This window comes from Achroia grisella, unplaced genomic scaffold (genome assembly GCF_030625045.1).
Source record: "Achroia grisella isolate CSIRO2021 unplaced genomic scaffold, CSIRO_AGI_Agris_v1 utg782, whole genome shotgun sequence".
NCBI classification, from domain to species: domain Eukaryota; kingdom Metazoa; phylum Arthropoda; class Insecta; order Lepidoptera; family Pyralidae; genus Achroia; species Achroia grisella.
This window is the reverse complement of record NW_026713022.1, coordinates 2,794,180-2,814,256: the sequence shown is the minus strand read 5'-3', so window position 1 is coordinate 2,814,256 and position 20,077 is coordinate 2,794,180. Positions and strand designations below refer to the sequence as shown.

The 20,077-nt window shown below is 33.9% G+C and overlaps 1 protein-coding gene across 1 annotated transcript in view; it reads right to left on the bottom strand.

Annotated features, from left to right (window-relative positions):
• Positions 1–286: 286 nt before the first annotated feature.
• LOC131851188 (chromosome transmission fidelity protein 18 homolog) overlaps positions 287–20,077 on the bottom strand; it is a 48,562-nt gene continuing 28,771 nt past the window's right edge. The window contains 2 exon segments of the mRNA XM_059201636.1: positions 287–499; positions 6,554–6,608. Coding sequence (XP_059057619.1) covers positions 396–499; positions 6,554–6,608 — 159 coding nt within the window. The 3' untranslated portion in view covers positions 287–395.

Genomic DNA, 20,077 nt, shown 5'->3' with positions numbered 1-20,077 from the left:
TGCGGACCCCATAGACATGTACACTCGCAAACCTCAATATACATAATATGGTCCTTAGCTTAACATCAACCTGGAGATTTTTTCAAGCAGAAACGGAAACGCCACTATACATTCTATGTGGTTGTAGCCCGCTCGTGCATAAACATCTCCTTTGGAAAATATGCACTATATTCTGAGGAGATCAAAAACCATCGCTGCTTCAATTCTTGACCAAAAGATCACTGTGAGGACCTGTGTGTAGTGAACTTTGAATAAGGGCGAGCACAATAGACCTATACAGGTGTTACAAGTCTTAGCACGTGACAATAGCACAAACGTCCTAATAAAAACGGTGCCCCGCAAAGACCTGCCCCCCGGAGCCGCGCAATGTTTATTACAGATTACGAAATATTGAGTTATAGCAAATCCTTGGTCCGTACGTTGCGACGCACCGCGTTGTTGTACCCTTCTCTGTATTGGTAGAACACGTTGCTCGATGATATCACGTCAGGGACTGCGTCTGCGCACACAACCACATATTAAATGCCAGCTGTAACAAACTTTACATACGGAAATTATTATAAAAAAAATAACCTGTGTAGTCTTTGAGAGGTGAATTTAGTCAAAGACTACATGTTATACCTACTTCATAACTTTTATTCATAAATTATTTTAAGTTACAAGTAGAATGATAAAAGTTATGAAGCCGATGAATAAAAGAATGTATGTAATAACTTTATTGTAAGTTTTGTACCAATATACGACAGACAGCGACAGGATGATGATGATGAAAAAAATTGTAAGTATACAATGAACTACTTATTTATGAACTTCAATTTAACTTCAATTAACGTAAGTTATTGTATCTTAACACGAAATATTATAAGGTACATGTAATCTCGATTGGTGTAAATATTTAATTTACCAAAAATTAATTCATTCACAGTTGATAAATAATATATTTATATTAGTAACATTACTCATTACTTGTTATTGTGTAGAAAATATATGAACAGTTCACAATTAGCGAAGATATTAGGCAATATAAATCAAATCAAAAATAATTATGAATAAATTACGCAGACACATTATTATGAACTTTAGCCGCTTATATACGTGAAGTTTTTTGTGTTAATATTTTTCCCTACCGCCCAGTTCCGTATCTGTACACGGAATTGAATCTGTATTCAATTCAGATGCACTGGCAAGAAACTCAACTAAATTTCTTTTTTTTACCAGTTTACTTACATTGTGTACTTATGCCATATGTCTAACATTAAATTAAAATCCCGTGTATGAACAGCCATAAACGTTTGGCATTTAAGTAATCATTTTGTGACTAATAGAGTTTGCTGAATAAATATGATTTAACTGATTTAAACTTATTTCAAGGTAATTCCATAATATCCCTTGGTATCTCTCTGTAAAATTTTAATACTCATTCCCATATAAGACCCATTGACTAAAAACCAAACAATATAGACCTCTTTCTTTTTATATAAGGTTAAAAACAAGTGACTACTTTACATTCATATCGTCTAAATACAAATGTAATTTACATTGAGCGAGTAGCATATGCAACACCGCAATTAGCACGTCCATACAACGTAGTTAATATCAATTACACGTGTAACGTATACCGCCCAAGCGAGATATATGGACCCTTGCGTGGAACAATCTAATCTCACGCTCTCTTGTTCGGAACATAACAACAAATTTGAATAGGCTTGTGTGTATGTTCGCAGTGCTCAGTCCTATTGAAAATGCTGAAGAACAAAACCTGCACAGTTGAATCCACGAGTTTCGAGTGTTCCAATTTCAACAGAATAGTTTGTCAGTTTTAATTAGATAAGAGAACTTCTTAGTATTCCATGGATTCACGGTGCGGGTGCCGGGTCCATCGTGTGGCAGAGAGGTAAACTTTGAACAGTCTCGGGACTTAGGATCGTGTGTAGGTCTGCCAACGTACGTCAACACACATCTTCGTCGCTACCTGCCCAGCTGGCTGCTAGTGAGCAGGCGCTGCACTCAACTTGATGTTAATTTCATTTTAAATTACAATTTTTTTATTTAACTACGAAACTAATATTATTTGAATCCGCCCCTTTTCCTGTAGTTATTTAATATTCTTTCACAGATCAACTCGACTATTCATGATTGTCACGTATCTAATATTGTTAGTAATGTGGAATAATAGTAATAACCCCACAAAACCTCTTTATTCTTTAAATAACCTCATTGCGAGTAATGTCAGGTTGATCTCCATGCTATTCTCCCTGGGAACCATAACGGTTTCCCCTGGAAACCATAGTTGTAAATTGACATTTGCAAAGATGGGGTAACTGACCTGACATCAGGCAAATTTTGTCATCATCCACTGGTGCCCTGCCACCGCAAAACGTGAGCGTTGGTGGGTGCACCATAAATAAAAAAAATGTCATGTATATAGATTACATAATCAGCTGTCGTACAAGTGTGTAGCGTAATTACGCAGTGAGTCGGTACGGGGGTGAGAGGGACCGTTCTCAGTGTTTGCCGTTGTTAATTGTTCTGTATTGTGCCGCCTACTTGCCGCGCCGCGAGCCTATCACCCCGCCGCTATGTAAACGACACACTAATGGTTGAAACGACTTATATTTTACACATACTGATTTATATTATGCATAGAATTACTTATATGTCTGTAATTATTTTACTTAAAAGTCATTAATACGGTAAAACGTAGTGATTGTTCATTTAGAATTGAGATTAAAATGTGATAACAATAGATAAAAAAATAATCTATGCTATTTTAATTGAATTAGAAACTTTTTAGAAAATTACAAAAATATATCAGAAGAAAAAACATACAGCATACATTGATTAATGGTAAGTAACATGCATAAATAGAATATAATAGAATAGAAAATCCTTTATTCTCATAAACTTAATTAAGCAATTTTGAATAGTCATAGTTAATCGTTTAATCACCTGAGCGGTAGATTAAAAGAAAGATAGCAGGTGAGAATTAGCAATAAACTTGCGTATTGCTCTTTTATATAATCGTTGTAAATTTAAATTTCAAGTCTACATGTGTGAATACAAACTTGTAAGGAGGCCGTAGGAAGTGGTCTATAGCTTTGTGAAATTAGAATTTGTAAGAAGAAAAAAGACGAGACAAGTATAAAAGTGACTCAGATAAATCAGGACAACGCTAAAGAGAGAAAGCACAAGAAGTGGTATATACATTTTAAATTTTTTCCCTTGTGTAAGGATTATGGAATGCAATAAATATTGAGTATTAAGTAATTTTTGTATTCAACGTTTTATGAATGTACTCGTAAGTAGTATTAAGTGCAGATCCAATACAGAATGAAAAAAACTTACTTATATTAAATATTAATTAAACGATAGTAAACCATTAACCCTCTCTTAAATTAAGATTGCAACCAAATTTTACCTTCTTACCGAATATCGAAAAAGAAAAATACTTAATATATTAATAAAACCCAACAAACTGATCTCTCTCATCATAAATACCTACACATACTGTTGTATACTATATTAATTTCGTCAATAACTAAATCTCATGCGTATATCAATCCCAAATCTATCTCATCTAACAAATATCTATATTAATAGAGAAATGGGCTACAACTAATGAACAATAATCGCGATAATCCGAATGGATTCGTACTACAATGAGAATATTAACAATCGCCGAGAAATCAAACAGCAAAACCAATTTCGGGGAGCCGCCGGCAGCGCTCCAACAATTAGTTTAAACAGAGGGCCCTCATTATAACTTTGGCTGGTTTCTGTACAATGCGACATAGTTTTATTATACTGACGTTGACTTTCTACAAAGTCTCCGTAAGTGGGCACATCGGTTTCACCTATTTCTTCACCAATCAACTTGGCTTATGTTGCGGCTGAGATATTGAAGTGAAATTACGGGGTATGGTCGCATGACTAGTCCTTTAGAATGCCAATTCGGTTACAAAAAACTGTATGTACATCATTAACATGCGCAGATATATAACCACTAAATACTGTATTTTGAGGAATCAAAAATAGTAATGACACTGTAAATGAGACGAAGATTGAGAGTGATAGTTAACTGAGAAGAAATTTATTTAGTTCTATGACTCAATACTAGAATAAAGTGCGTTTCGTTGAAGTGAAAAGGACATGTTAACAACGGTAGCCGCCGTACTGTTTGTCGTTTTGATGATACGATAAAAAACGGTTACAATTTATAATATAAAATACAATATTAAAAGTATACGAATATGTGCACGCACATTTCTGTTATCTCAACCTACAATACTTTAAATAATTTATTAAAATACTTATGTTTTATTAAAACCTGAGATTTTTAATTAAGTATTACGTAGGCAGTAATAAAGTTAATCGTTTACTTGTAGACAGTCATAGAGCACTACGTAGCAACGTCTGCTACATTAACTCTACGCCAGATAAGCTACGTAGGAGCATAGGACAAATAACTGTAGACTAGCTACACGTCTTGCGGCAGTGCTACATCTTACTTACAATTAAAAAATGTAATATTTTTTTATTTACTCACCAATGATGACAAAATATGATAAGGATAATTCAAAAACGACAGAAAATAATAAAAAATATCTTTATTAAAATACTGCCTTTAAGTTTTGATTGAGTGGTATTTTTTTTTCATTCACATATAGTTGATGTTCTAACAATGAATGTGCTATTGAAGATAGTCCATAGTATATTGTTAATAGTTTCGAAAAATTGTAATCAACATTTACATATTTTGTGTTGTAAATGAGCTGTATACTCACAAGATGGAAAGTGGTAACCGTCGCTTATAGATTATAATTCATGGATTGGCATTCCTGAGATTGTACATTCACTTACGAAACAAACCGCTTGATTACTGAACTACCTACGCAGATGACATTGTACAAATTCTTTGAATGAAATTAGATAAACATATTCTTTAACAATATCGTGGCCGACTGTACTGCGTAGTAACAATATGGATTCAGAGACGTCGAGCGAATTTCCACTCAATCCCATTACAAATCGCGTTGAGATTATTAAACAGTCACCTTAACGAGAATTGTGAAGGTGGAGCCTGCAGGGTGGGGGGTGGGCAGCCGAGCCAATTCGCTTTAAGGAGCTACACAATTGTAGCGCATACTGTATAATGTTGGAAATTAAATAATTTAGAGGAATAATGAATAGACGACGTTAAAGAATGGGCTTGCTACGTAATTTGAAAAGCCGACAAAAATGAGGCATTTTCTTGCCCTGTAACTACATAGATACCTTACAAGACAGAGTGACATCTGTATATTGCAGAGCCAATGTACCTACTTTATAGTCATTTATAGGAAAATCCTATCAATTACCTATGTACAGTGGACACTGCATGGCTGAAATTAAATTAACGAAATAATGAATTATATTGAAATCTTAATTTAATAAATTAATTAATCTCTCCTTTTTTCTGTCCAATTATAGTAGTATACAAAGAAATAGAAGAGGGAGACAGACCACGTGACAAATAGTGATGGTACATTCATTATCAGATATAATTATATGAGTGAAATAAAAACGCCTTATAGTTGATAACATTATCTTATCCTTAACGATATTGACTAAGGAATATGTACATTTTCATTCCTTCTTCATTTTCAGTCCTTTTTATATCCAAAATGTCTTAAGAGGTGAATAGGGGAATAAAGTACTAATACACAGGTGTGAGAATGAAGACTTCACAAAATTTTAGGGGTGGACAACCCCCATCAGTAAGCGATAAGAAAAATAGATAGCAGCCGATTCTCAGACCTACTGAATATGCATATAAAATTTCATAAAAATTGGCCCAGCCGTTTAGGAAGAGTATGGTAACTAACATTGTGACAAGAGAATTTTATATATAAGATATAAAATATTCTTAGGCAAAACATAATTAGACGATGTCTATTAAAATTTCTCATCCGCGACCAAATTATACACGATTAATATCAAAATGTTAGACAATCAGTTAGGCGGAGCGATTATGTTGCGGGGTGGTGGGCGAGATCAGGTGTTCGATTCCCGGGCGGGTGTCGGCTAAATGAATATTAACAACCCTTTCGGGTGCGCGGGTAATTGAAAATAATAGGCTTGCTTGTAACTCGACGTGTGATTAACGTCATGTGATAATAGCGGGCTATATTCCATTGTGAGCTGGCTTTCAATGTTCGGCCCTCCATTGTTTTAGCCGACTTTAAAAAACGAGATGCTCTAGATAGATCTATTTTACTGTAATTTTCTGTGTGTGATATCATGATATTTGTAAACATAAGTGTTTATACGTCTTCTTTGTAGCTTGAAATGTTCAGTTGTGATAATTTCTAGATTACACTAGAAAGTAGTTATAACATAGTTTAGTTTTTAATTTTATTTTTTTACTGACTTTAAATAAGAGGCTCTGTTCAGAATTTTTCTAGCCAGAAATGCTGTCGTTGCTCAGAACACAATGTAAATAGAAAATTTGATTTTAGCTTTAAAATAGTAATAATCATGCTGTACCTAATAAATTTAATGTAAATAAACTTACCATTCCTTTGCATTTGAGACAATGGTACTATGCGACCGAAGAAATCTTTGTGAACCTGAAACAAACAAATAAAAAGTTTATTGTTTTATATACAGGTTGTCGACGTAAAGACGGAGCCGGATTACAGGCTGAATCTTAACAGTTATCAATTTACATATACATATAACTGGAATAGCAAACAAGTTGAAGGCCCGACTGATGTAAAGTGTTAACCGTAGTTTATGTTTATCTATACTTAATCTATATAAATACTTTCTGAAAAAAAATCATAGAAAATGTCTAAACATAAATTTATATGAATAAATAAACAAAATAATGAAGCACAACTAATTCGATTCAACTATTCGAACTAAAAGCCACAATTTGATGTTTTTATTGAAATCACAAAAAATATTTCATCAATATTTACTACTCGCATAAATTTTGATTTGCTTAACAGGCCGAAAAACCCTATTTTTCGGCCTTATTCAAGTCATAATTTTTCATCACTATCCCTACTTCTGCCTACTGGCTATTTCAGTTAAGAACAGATGAAAAACTTCATGCTCTTATATTTCTTAATCTTTGCTAGTGTAACAAGTCATTATACAAGTAACTAGTCAAAGACCTAATCTGAAATATACATTTTTACGGTGCAATTAGAGAGATGTGAAGACGAGCAGAGCAGACGTCGTTAGTACGAAATGTGGCGGCGATACCTCGTTACTGCGCCAACACGAGTGTTACTCGACGAGACGAAACAGTAGATAAAAGTTTTTTCTTTTAATTCTATGACACAGCACATGACACGTAGCGTGACGCACACACTAGTTTCATAGAAGTCTTTAATTTTTACCATGGGTAAACAATAAAAATTTCGTGGTTACCTCAATCTCACCTATTTCAGCTACCAAGTAGTTAGCTTTGTAAGTTGTGTTTCGGTTGGAGACTGGGGTTAGGCATTAAAGTTACAGAATACAGGATATAAGGAGATCTTAGTTCTCTAATCCTACGCATGACTGTTTTGGTCCGTAAAATACTCCGATTAATTTTCATGGTCTAGTGAAGGCGTCGTTAGCATGAAATGTGGCGGCGATACCTCGTTACCGCGTCAACACAAGTGTTACTCGACGAGACACAACAGTAGATAAAAGTTTTTTTTTATTCTATGACAACACATGACACGAAGCGTGACGCACACACTTATCTCATAAGTATTTAATTTTTAACATGGGTAAACAATAAAAATTTCGTGGTTACCTCAGTATTAGAAAATAGGTAAATAGGTGAGCTATTTCAGCTAGTTAGCTTTGTAAGTTGTGTTTCGGTTGGAGAGTGGCTGTTACTGGCAGCTTGTCTACCATTCTTTTTATAAACTTTATATTTTAGATATCTATTGAAGTATCATCTTAAGGGTGATGTATTAAATTACTGTATGCCAGGGGCATCATTTGCACAAATTATTAACAAAATTAAATCTACTAAAATGAATAAAATGACCACAGTTGTGTTATTTTTTGGTAATAGTATTAAATTAAATAGACAGGATATAATTAAAGGTATTCAATATTTGTTACAATTGAATGTATATAAGATTGTATTGTGCGCTCTTCCTTATACAAGTAGCCATTATCATAAAAAAATTAACAATAAGGTACATTACCTTAATAATTTATTACATACATTGACATGTCGTCATAGTGACGTTTTTACATTTTTTGACACTAATAGTTTTATTAGTGATTTTTATTTGACAAAAGATACAATGTATCTTTCTAAATCTTCTAAGAATAAAATAGCCACTTTAGTGGCTTATAATATTGACTTCAAGAACAGATTACATGGTAAACTTCAATATAAAAATTGTGACATAACAAATGATTCTATTAATTTTTGTTTAAATAGTGATATAAGTAATTTGACTGCAGATTTAAACTGCTAACAAAGACAAAGGGAAAGCAATTAGAATTGGTAATTGTTCATCAGAACATACAAAGTTTTCCCGGCAGTGAATTAATTATACAATTATTTTTGGAAAAATACAATATTGACATTATCTGTTTCACTGAACATTGGCTTAAAGAAAACAATATGGTGTTCAGTTTAAATAATTATAATGTCAGTTGATTTAATAGAAAGTCAGTTAACAGAGGTGGGTCTATGATAATTGCAAGAAATAATATTAAAGTAAAGGAACGTGCTGACATTGTTAGACTTTCTATTGAGTGTTGTACAGAAATCTCATGTATAGAACTAGATAATTATATACTTATATGTGTTTATAGGCCTCCTAATAGTGATTATAATGTATTTGAAGAGGTGATGGAGGATATATTAAAAAAAGTATTTAATAGCAGTAAAAAAATCATTGTGTGTGGTGATTTTAACGTTGATATTCTTTGTGATACACCCACATGTACAAAAATTATTAGTTTATTTCAGTCCTTTAATTTGAGTAATGTCTTTCAGGAACCCACTCGTGTAACCGCTAAGACTGCTACTTGTCCTGACAATGTTTTTTGTAACTGTGAGTATATTGAAAAATTAATAATAAATAAACTTCCTTCGGATCACTGTGGTCAAGTTGTTAAGTTTAGTAATCAGACTAAAAAAAATACCAATAATAAAAGATCAAAAAGACAAATAAATGCTTACAATATTAATAAATACAAAAGCACGGTTAAATATAAATTAGACTTAGAGTTACAATCTGTCAGTCTTAATAATCCTGATATTCTTTACACCAAGTTAATTAGTCTTTTGTCAAAAGAATACCAGAATATTTTCAAGAAAAGAGAATATTGTGTTAAATCTAAATTTACAGAATGGGCAACAGTAGGAATACTTAAAAGTAGAAACATTTTATTTGATTTATATGATCAAAAAAAATATAGATTTGATGACAAATTTACGACTTATGTGAGAAATTACTCTAAAATTTTCAAGCAAGTTTGTATTGCAGCTAAATCTAATTTTATAAATAAACAAATTAATCAGTCCTCTGACAAAATTAAGACCATCTGGGGAATTATAAACAAAGAAACTGGACGGTCTGAAAAAGCCTGCAATCAATTCTCATTAAATTATGACAATAAGTTAATAACAGCAACAAAAGATATAGTTCATATTTTTCAAGATTTTTTTGCTAATATTCCGATTGATATTACATCTTCTCTAGACTCATCTCCAATTCGAGCAAAAACATTACTGGAGGCTAATGTCAGCCCTTGCTCTTTAACATTTAAATTTTCACATGTCAGCCCTTTTCATGTCATAAAAATATTCAAACAGTTAAATTTAAAAAATACGGAAGATCTCTGGGACATGTCAGTTAAAGTAGTTAGTTCATTCATAGATATTGTTGCTCCTTATCTGGCTACTATTTTCAATAAATGTGTTGATAATGGCGTGTTTCCTCAATTAATGAAATTTAGCAAATTAATTCCACTCTTTAAATCTGGAGATAGATTTGAGCTAGGCAACTATAGACCAATTTCTATTTTGCCAGTTCTAAGTAAAGTATTTGAAAAGATTATGTTTAACCAAATGTTAAAATACTTCAGGGATAACGGACTGCTTCACAGTCAGCAATATGGTTTCACTGCCGGCAAGTCTACTACTGATGCAGGTGTAGCGCTTATTACACATATATTCGAATCATGGGAAAACTCACAGGATGCTCTCGGCGTTTTTTGTGACTTGTCGAAGGCGTTTGATTGCGTAGATCATGAAACACTTTTGTACAAGCTCAAATATTATGGTATTAGAGATAATGACCTAAGTCTAATGAAAACTTATCTAGAGGATAGGGTGCAAACTGTAGATATTGATGGTGTAAAGTCTAAGGGAACTAATATAAAAATGGGCGTTCCTCAAGGTTCAATATTAGGCCCATTTCTCTTTTTAATTTATATAAATGACCTTCCCTACATGGTAGAGAAAGTTGCAGATATAGTGTTATTTGCGGATGATACTTCGTTAATGTTTAAAATTGGTCGCTAATGTAATCAATTAGACGATGTAAATTATGCTATCTCTGCTATACTAAATTGGTTCACATGTAATAATCTATTATTGAACTCCAACAAAACTAAGTGCATTAAATTCACGCTGCCTAATGTAAAACAAGTAAATACGCAGCTATTGCTTAATGATGAAATAGTAGATTTTGTTAATGATACAGTTTTTTTAGGAATAACAGTGGACTCGAAGTTACAATGGGGGCCCCATATTTCAAAATTAGCCAGTAGACTTAGTTCTGCTGCTTATGCAATTAGAAGGATAAGGCAATTAACAGACGTGGCGACGGCAAAACTTGTATATTTTAGGTATTTCCATAGCATTATGTCATATGGCATACTGCTATGGGGTAAAGCTGCCGATATAAATACTATATTTATTTTACAAAAGAGAGCCATACGTTCTATTTATGGTATGGGTTCTAGAGAGTCATTACGTCAATGCTTTAAACAATCAAATATCCTCACCGTTGCCTCTCAGTACATTTATGAAAATATTATGTATACAAGGAAAAACTTAGATAGTTTCAGGAAACTTAAAGACTGTACAAGTAGAAACTTACGCAATAAAAATAAGCTAATTTTACCTAAATGCCGTCTACACAAAGTTAGTAATTCATTTTATGGTAATTGCGTAAGATTCTATAATAAACTGCCAGAGTCTACGCTAAATCTTACAGAGAGGCAATTCAAATCTTATATTAAACAAATGCTATGTAAAAAAGCCTATTATAAGATAGATGAATTTATAGATGATAGCAATATATAGCAAGAATAAGTTTATTTGCGGACAACGTTATAATTTTAATTTTCATACTGCTTTCTTGATATATGATAGCGTAGCGGCTTTTGTATTGATTGCCGCATGCATCCTTATGTAAAGTGCGAATACTGTAACTACCATATAGTAATTTTTGTAGCTGTGACGTGGTCGTGTGGAATGAGTAGTCATGCTCACTAAAATGTCCAGACATGTGGCGGCGTGGTGGGCTGGGTCAATGGGCTCCCTAAAATATGGTCGAGCGCAGTGATGGCTGGCTCATCCGTCATACTCGTGAACGAGTGCTGCTTGTAGGGACTGGTCTGCTCTTATCACTACGACTGATTTAATCTTATTGCATGATTATATTTGACCCAAAAAATTTGTGCTTGTTGGTAGTTTGTATTCACACGTTTCGACTTGTAAATGTAAACTTACAAGGATTATTTAAAAGAGCAACACACAAGTTTCTTGCTCGTTCTTCTTGTGATGAGACAGCTTTCCGAACGAGTGGTAGATAAAAAACAAATTGTTATGACTATTCAAAAGTGCTTAAATTAAGTTTATTTGAATAAATGATTTTCTATTCTATTCTATTCTATTCTATTTTTATATGTCACTTTTGACTAACTAATTGTTTTGTTACTTCTTCTCGCTGTGAGCCCTTTTGGGAAGAATACATTTGTACTAGTATTTGGTTTTTATTAAAATAGTAGTGTTCCCGCTCCAGTGACAGTGGGGTTAGATAGTAAAATTACAGGATTCAGGATATAAGGACATCGTAGTCCTCTGGTCCAACGCATGACTGTTTTGGGCCAAGTATTTCTGATTATTTTTTTCTAAACCAGGCAAATTCTCTAAATTATAGTGAACAATCATATTAAAATTTATTATTTTAATATCAGTCTTCACTAGAATTTATTCCGGATGGTCAATATTCTTAGTAAAGAGGACAGGTGACAGGTTAATCTCCATTATGTTACGTAATACAGAAAATATTAACACAATTTATTTTTGTTGTAACGCGATATTAATGTCTGTGAAGTCTAAGGTAGCATAACCAGTTCACTTTCATAAAGTACCGCGGAAAAACAATAAATACAAGAAGAGAAAAGGTGTAAAAAATGGAACAAAATAAAGAAAGTAAGGAGATAGGCAAACGATATGATTTTTAGAGTAGAGTGGGCGATAGCAAACCAATTACTAGTTTGTTAGAGGCGACGCGGGTGAAATGGGATCCACAGTAATACGACTCGGTGAGGCGAGAGCGCAGTACAAGTCATAAGCGATTTGTGAATATCTTGCATATAGTTGTTTTGTCACTATTAGAAAATTGTAAATTAAGTTAAATAAGTCTTAACGAACATTTTCATTAACGAATATAAATTGTAACATTAAATATCTTCCAAAATATTGTTTTATTTGACTATGTAGTCAAATTGAACTATATAGATATTGCAATCAATGTTATTTATATTCTATCTTTAGATAATCCCTTCGCAATTGCAATAAAAATGGCAAATTCCGTCATCTATGTTGGCGGCGATCATTTTTATGAGACTTTCACGTTACCACTTGGAAGTCTTTTTTTTACTTATCATTATTACACCGTTACCTTACTTCATTACAATATATGAACAGGTTTCACGTTCTGATTTCTGAGCGTTCCAATTTTTTATTAGAACAATTTGACAAAATCATTATCCTTGTAGCGAACTCCTTGATAGGTTTTTGTACTATTTTTAAATTTTATAATAATATTCTTTGACATATTCCTTTTGTTACTTTCTATTATATATCGCTGTCATACTAGTCGCATTTTATTTTATTTCCGCATTTTCCTCATTAAAACCCTCAGCACCTCTCACTCATCAGACACATTTGATACCTCCGCTTCAATTCTTGTGACCATTGAGTGATATCGTTGTTTTACTTTTCTTTTATATCTTATTGAAATTTGTTAAAAGTTAACCGCGAACCTCTCACAAGTTACACCGCGGCATAACTTCGTTCTGCCGCAATATTTCCGATTACGCTACTCTACGTGGCGATGGCGTACGATGGCGGTGGCGGTGGCGGTGGCGTTGGATGGCGCAATGGCGGTAAATCGGAACACACACCCGCATAAACACAATTTCGCACTCATAAAAGTTATCGTCGGGTTGCCGCGTTACGGCCCCGTAAAGATTTGCTCGAGCCGCGCTATATTGGTTATATTGTCAATCGGTACGCCACGTAACTCGTCACATTGTTCGACTTTACTGTATTTTCCCGTAAAATGACATGTTCATTCACTATTGGATTGGATGTTAATTATTTTATTTGTACGACATTTAACTATTAACTGTTTATGGACATAAATCAGCTCACTTAAAATTAGTAACGCTCCTCAATTGGACTGTTCTGTAGTATGTTATCATACGATCTTGACGATTCAATTTGCAATTTTCAGGGTTGCCATGTCATAGTCTCATAACTAAAACATATATGAGTATAATTATATACTTATTAATATGCAGGACATTTTTAAATATGAGTTATATTTTATTATTATTATATATATTTATATATATTTTATTAAGTACTGTTATTTGCTTTTTATTAATTAATATGTGCATAATATATTTTTCATTATTTAAAATATATTATGTCTCTTCTTGTTTCTGTTTGTATTTTAAATAAAATAGATGAAAATGTGTTTCTTAACTATAACACCAATCCGCCATTTTTTGTAATTAATTCAAGCTACATGGCCCATATTACAAATACCTTATAGACTAAGATACATATGAAATAATAATAAAATGTAGATATAAATTATTTATTTATGCATAAATTAACAATTTCTATGTCAATGATAATACCCTATTTAAAACTAAACTCGAAACCAGTGTTTGTACATGTGGTACCAACACTAACGACTTCACCCTCAGAAAATGACCGCAAAAAACCGTCTCGAAAACAATTTCAAATATCGAACTGTTCAAATATTTATCGCGAGCCGACCACACATAGGTTGATAGCGTTTTTCCGCGCGGGTGCACAGGGGCGTAGATATGGCGTTGGCGGGGTAGGTATCAATTCGCCCCGCCCCGCAAACAATACAATCAGAGCCAATCTGCCGCGCAAATAGGAAAATAGAGTGCGCGACGAGACAGGGCCGCCGCAGGCGACGCGCCGCCGTACAGGTGCGGAGTGGTTTCAGTAAACTTAATATACTCCAACAATATAGTATTGCAATCTGAACTTAATATGTATCTCGTACATGTACATTTAAATTGACGACAAGTCGATGGAGTATCTGATGACAAGTGGTGAACACTTTATATCACGGTGGTCGCCATTGACGGCCCTTCTAATAAACGGATGCTGTAGACTATGGATGCCGAAATTACCAGACGTGTCACATACGTGTTGTTGAAACTTAAGAAACCTTAATATACCCTACATAATAAACCCATGCTGAAGTCTCTAGACAAAACCTAGTACTTCATTCCACAATCAGCGTCCAACCACACAGACGGAAACTTCTCTAAAACCGCACTGTTCGTGACTACCTTGATCATAAGGTGTGAAGATTGAGATCAATGCACAATAAAAACAAACTTAAAATGCAAATTTTAAAACGTAAAAAAAGAATAAGAATAATTTATAGCTGCTGATGACAATAACGTCTTTAAATATAGAAAATACATTTAAAAGGGTTAGAAGAACTCTTTTTCTGGATCTAGGCGCGAATTTAGGACGTTGTGTATGTGTCGCCGAGAATACTACAGTAACGCTCCTCCCAGAAGTGGTTAATCTATCTTGTATTATGACATATTGTCTTGGTATAGATCGTATGCTTCTCGGAGCGACCTCACTTTTCTGAAAACTTGTGTTGCGCACTCCAGGATTGCGTTAGCACAGCACAGTACATACAATGACGATCAAAGCGATAACACGTAGCCTTGTGACCATGTGCCTGTAAAACCCTGAAATTTTCCCTTTTCTGAGAACTATGGTTGCCTTTTTTATGTCAGAATTCATACCGGATAATGGTTATTCCTCCCCAAACATGGCCATGGTCGAGGCCATGGGAACTCCTTCGCCTTCGCCCAATACTCAACGATCCCATAGAAGAGACCTCACAACAAGGTGTGTTCTCAGACCCCAATGCTTCCCTGGAGAGTTTCGGATGACTCTAACCATCCTCCACCCTGAGGTCAATGGAGTCAATGGTGGAGGCCTGCCATGCCATATACTGCAAATTTACGGCCATATCTGACCCTTCAAAGTAGAAAATCCTACAGTTTAGCGTCAACAAAAACATAATGACACAGGTTCCTTCAGAAGACTTTGTTTAAAGTTTACCTCGGTATTAATGAAAAGAACATGTCATTTCAATATTTAGCATCCACCCCTAAGTACGTGCCCGTGTTTTCCTTAAGCAGGCGGGCACAGGTCGCGTCGCGGCGGATTGTGTCTGAATCCGCGCAATTTTCCGCCGGTCATTTTTCATTGTTTCGATCCGGCCCGCCGCCCGGTTATTTGTTCCTGATCGTAAATACAATACTTGGGAGCACCCGAGTTTGTGTTTACGGGTGTTCGATAACTTACAACTTGTATTTATTTTTGATATTACTAATATCGACGACGAAATAACTACACACTTTATAGTACAGGTAGAGTATTCACAGTACTCTTCGGTATGCAATTAGTGGAAATTATTTCAATCCTAAGTAATATTTTTGTAATAGATGACTACAACAAAAGTCAAAATGGGAATCGTGTAGTATCAAGAATTTAAGAGCATGATGGAAAATCGCGGAAAGTGGCGAGAGCTCCACCGACAAGAGCATAGCTCTTAAAATATGAATGAATGAATGAGATGTAGTCATCTCAGACTGTTTTACAATAAACGCTAACAAGACAGTGGGACACAGAGATACAGATAGTAGGAGATGATAGAATGATCATAAAGCAAGTTCACTTTGCACATCACCGTGAATTCACCACGATTATGTCCAGGAGTGTCATTGCGTGGAACTCGACCTGATAAGTACCATATAATTGCTAGCAATAGGTGGTCCTATACTCTAATCCGTATTACTAACAATCCTCTCCACTCCCTAACTAATACTATAAATCTAAAATTGTATTTGTTTGCACATTGACCATTAACCAATCAGTAACTATGATTTAAAAGTCTTCTTTATATTGGAAGACCATGGACTAAATTACTACTTATTATTTACTTCTATAATAATATACAAAATGATATTGTAACTTGCAATGTAATTAACAACATCAATTGCATTCATGAACAGATCTGCAGAAATCACGACATCACGTCATCATATCGGTACCCCTGATGCGTTGCAATTCCAGACGCTTCAGATTTTATTCCCACGTACCCTGTAATTTCAGTGCCATATCTGACTCTTCAAGCTGATATTGCTTACAAAGCAAACTACAGACGACTTTGCACGAAAATTACCACAACAAAAACCATCCCTTTATCCTGTACATAATAGTCACAAAGTTATGATTTATATGACATAAGTACCAATATATAATAAATATATATGATATGTTATCCCCGAATGTCACACACATTTTGTTGAGGACGTTATGTTGATACTGTTACGACATAATGGCCGATTCAGCTTCACAAATAATATGGACAAACAATAAGTAGCCAATCGGAAAAGTAGTAGCTATCACCATAAACTATTCACGAGATATTTCAACCAGGGATGCCAACCGTACAGGGATCCTCGTACAAATACGAGATTTTTGGCTTTTTTCAGTACAAGGACATTTTCACCCTCAAGCCAGTTCGTCAAGTCAGTAGTAGGTACATAGATTACATATTACTAAGAAATCATTAAATTGTTCTCTTAATTGTACTATACATTTAGAACTTTTATATTTGTATTAAATAGCAATTAAAATTAGTGTTTGTGATTGATTGAATGTTGTCTAAGAAAGTTATAATTAAAATAAATAGTTTTATTGTGAGAGTATAAATATTATCATGTACATCACAAGATCGCGACAAACAGCACTATCCATATTCGTACACTTATTGACTGATGCTACCTAACTTTGTTTAAACTTATTTCTATCCTGATTCCATACAGATGATAATTTTAGGCTAATTTCCCGGTTGAAATTGGATTTTTTTTTAATTACTCTCGCCTCCCGTACTACTTGTGAGTAATAATGGCGACCAGTAGACAAGATTTTAGACAGCGATTTGTTCCATCATTCATCAGATGATGATTATTTATCATAAAGTTATTCGTGCCAAGACCCACCACCATATATATAGGTATACATATTAATAAAAATACAAAAGTTCAAAACTAAGTTTTAAAGTTATGTATTTAGTATATTTCATAAATTAATATCGAGATTAGATAGCCCAATTGAATTAATATTCGATATTTCATAAGATTTTTTATTTATTTCTACAAGGCTTCGTTTTATAGTTGGCAGCCCTGCCCCCAGCATACATAATGCGTTTATTTTCTGTCACATTTCGTGCTTTGACCTATTTACCTATTTCAGTATTAAATGGACCCTTTTAAAGATGTATTAACATTGATAAGTATTTTATACATAATAAAAAGCTTGTCTGCTTTGTATGACAAAAAAACGTGGTAAAAATAGGCCAAATTGTCCTCCTATAATGTTTTCTTGTCTGGTGTACCAATAGGTAGGAAGCTAAACGATACGTATCGTTATTTATAGGACATTGTCAATGCCTAAACAATTCTATTTATATAAACCTTGGACAATTAAAAAAGTCTGTCTATAGCATTACATACATATGAAATTCCACCAGTTTATTTATACGTCGTGTTTGCTTTCCTTGTCCTTATTACCAACTTCGAAGTAATAGTATAATGCTCTCACCCAAATTACATTCTGGTAAACGATTTGTAACTCGAGTCAGAATTGTGAATAATCGACGCCCGAACGCTAACTGAATGATCGATCGGTTATCAGCGTCAATGGATAATAAAAATGAAAATGTAACGAGACTGTGTTAATTTAATCGTTTTAGAGAAAATTTCCTTGAATTATAGCTTATAATTTTTTTGGGATTCCGCAGTTTAATAATTGTATATTATTTTATATCTTCATTACAGCTCTCACTAAAAGTTATACAGATACACTGTTCCTTTCTATAAAAAAAAAATTATTTAGCTGACTGTCTGAACGTCTTGAGAAACTTTTATAAGTCTCTGTTTACTAATATTTTCTTACATATTATTACCAACGTAAATACTCAAATACACTTGCGACAGTAAAGCTAGAAAGAATTCGAAAACAACCAGTATTAAAATAAATAACATATCAAAATCAACTCCCTTAAGTATCAAACAAAATACACCATTAATGTTGCCTCTGCGCGTGTAAGTTTAAACATTTCTATTATCCTCCGGTCATCAACTAAACACACATTAACAAGTGCATTAACAAAACGCAACACAAAAGAATCCGTCGGCCAAACAAATTGCAATTAACCCTGCGTTTTGCTGCGCGGGTCGATTTGGCCCGGAGCGCTAGTTGCTGTAATCAAAGCCGTGGCCGAGGCCGGCTTTCAGAATTGTTTGCGGTAATCAGATAGGCTCCCTTGCAATATGCCACATGTTTGCACAAGAGCATATAAAAGATTAGACGCTATGCATATGACGCTCTTTAAGAAATCCATCTCGCGTTTTAAACGAGACTTCAGGGTGAATTTTGAGGCTTGGCGTTATCTCGCGCTCTTGTCTATTGAGATACTAAATGAGGTTTTGATAGAATCTGCAACGCTAAAGAGGGCATGTTATATAAGGATTGTTTACACTTAATATAATATATATTATTATTTTCTAACTAATTTTATTTTCTAGCTAATTTGATTACGATGATTTGAGTCAACGTTATTAAAGTCTATAGAAATATAGTAAATATTTGACAATTTTATATACCTATTCAAAATTATAAGATATATACAACAAACACTATAAAAATTAGCAGCTTCTCCATTATGAAGGCAAATAACAGAATAAATTCTTACTTAAAACTATTAAATGTTCTTTTGCTCTTTGCCAAGATGGCTAAAATAGGATTGTTGGCTTAGACTCAGACACAACGGGATAAAGCCAATAAAAACGTTTATTATCCTTTCACCCTACTACTGGCAGTGAATACATTCGTTTGCTTAGCCCGCTCGCTGCGTTTCCGAACGGGTTCCGACTATGCGGCGCCAAAAAAAATATGCCCTCAGGCGTCGCATATGGCGCGCGCACTTCCAATTTTGAAAATTATACGCGTGTTTAAATTTGGAACCGCATTATTTGAGCCTGTTTGAATTTGGAACCACACCACACACCGTTCGGTAATCGTAGTAGGATTAGTGACAAGATTAGTTACAATAATAGAGTGAGAGGGGCTGGGAAATTGGGACCGTAATCCCGATAATGCGGAGTGAAATGAAAATTACAGCATGTAAGTACGTAAATATTTTAGCGGTGAGATTGTTAGACGCTCACTAAATATATTAGTGAATATTAGATTACTTGTTAACTAAAATTTAATATTCGTGCGTAATTAGTAATTACTGATAATAAGGTAACATGTGTATAAATAGGTTATTATATAAGTATATGACGTCATATAGTAACTAACGAACTACATACATATTAAACAAGCTTGTATGTGAATATATGCAACGTTGTAACGTTGTGTTAACAAAAATTCTAATAGAATCAAAAGTTGTCTTTTAAA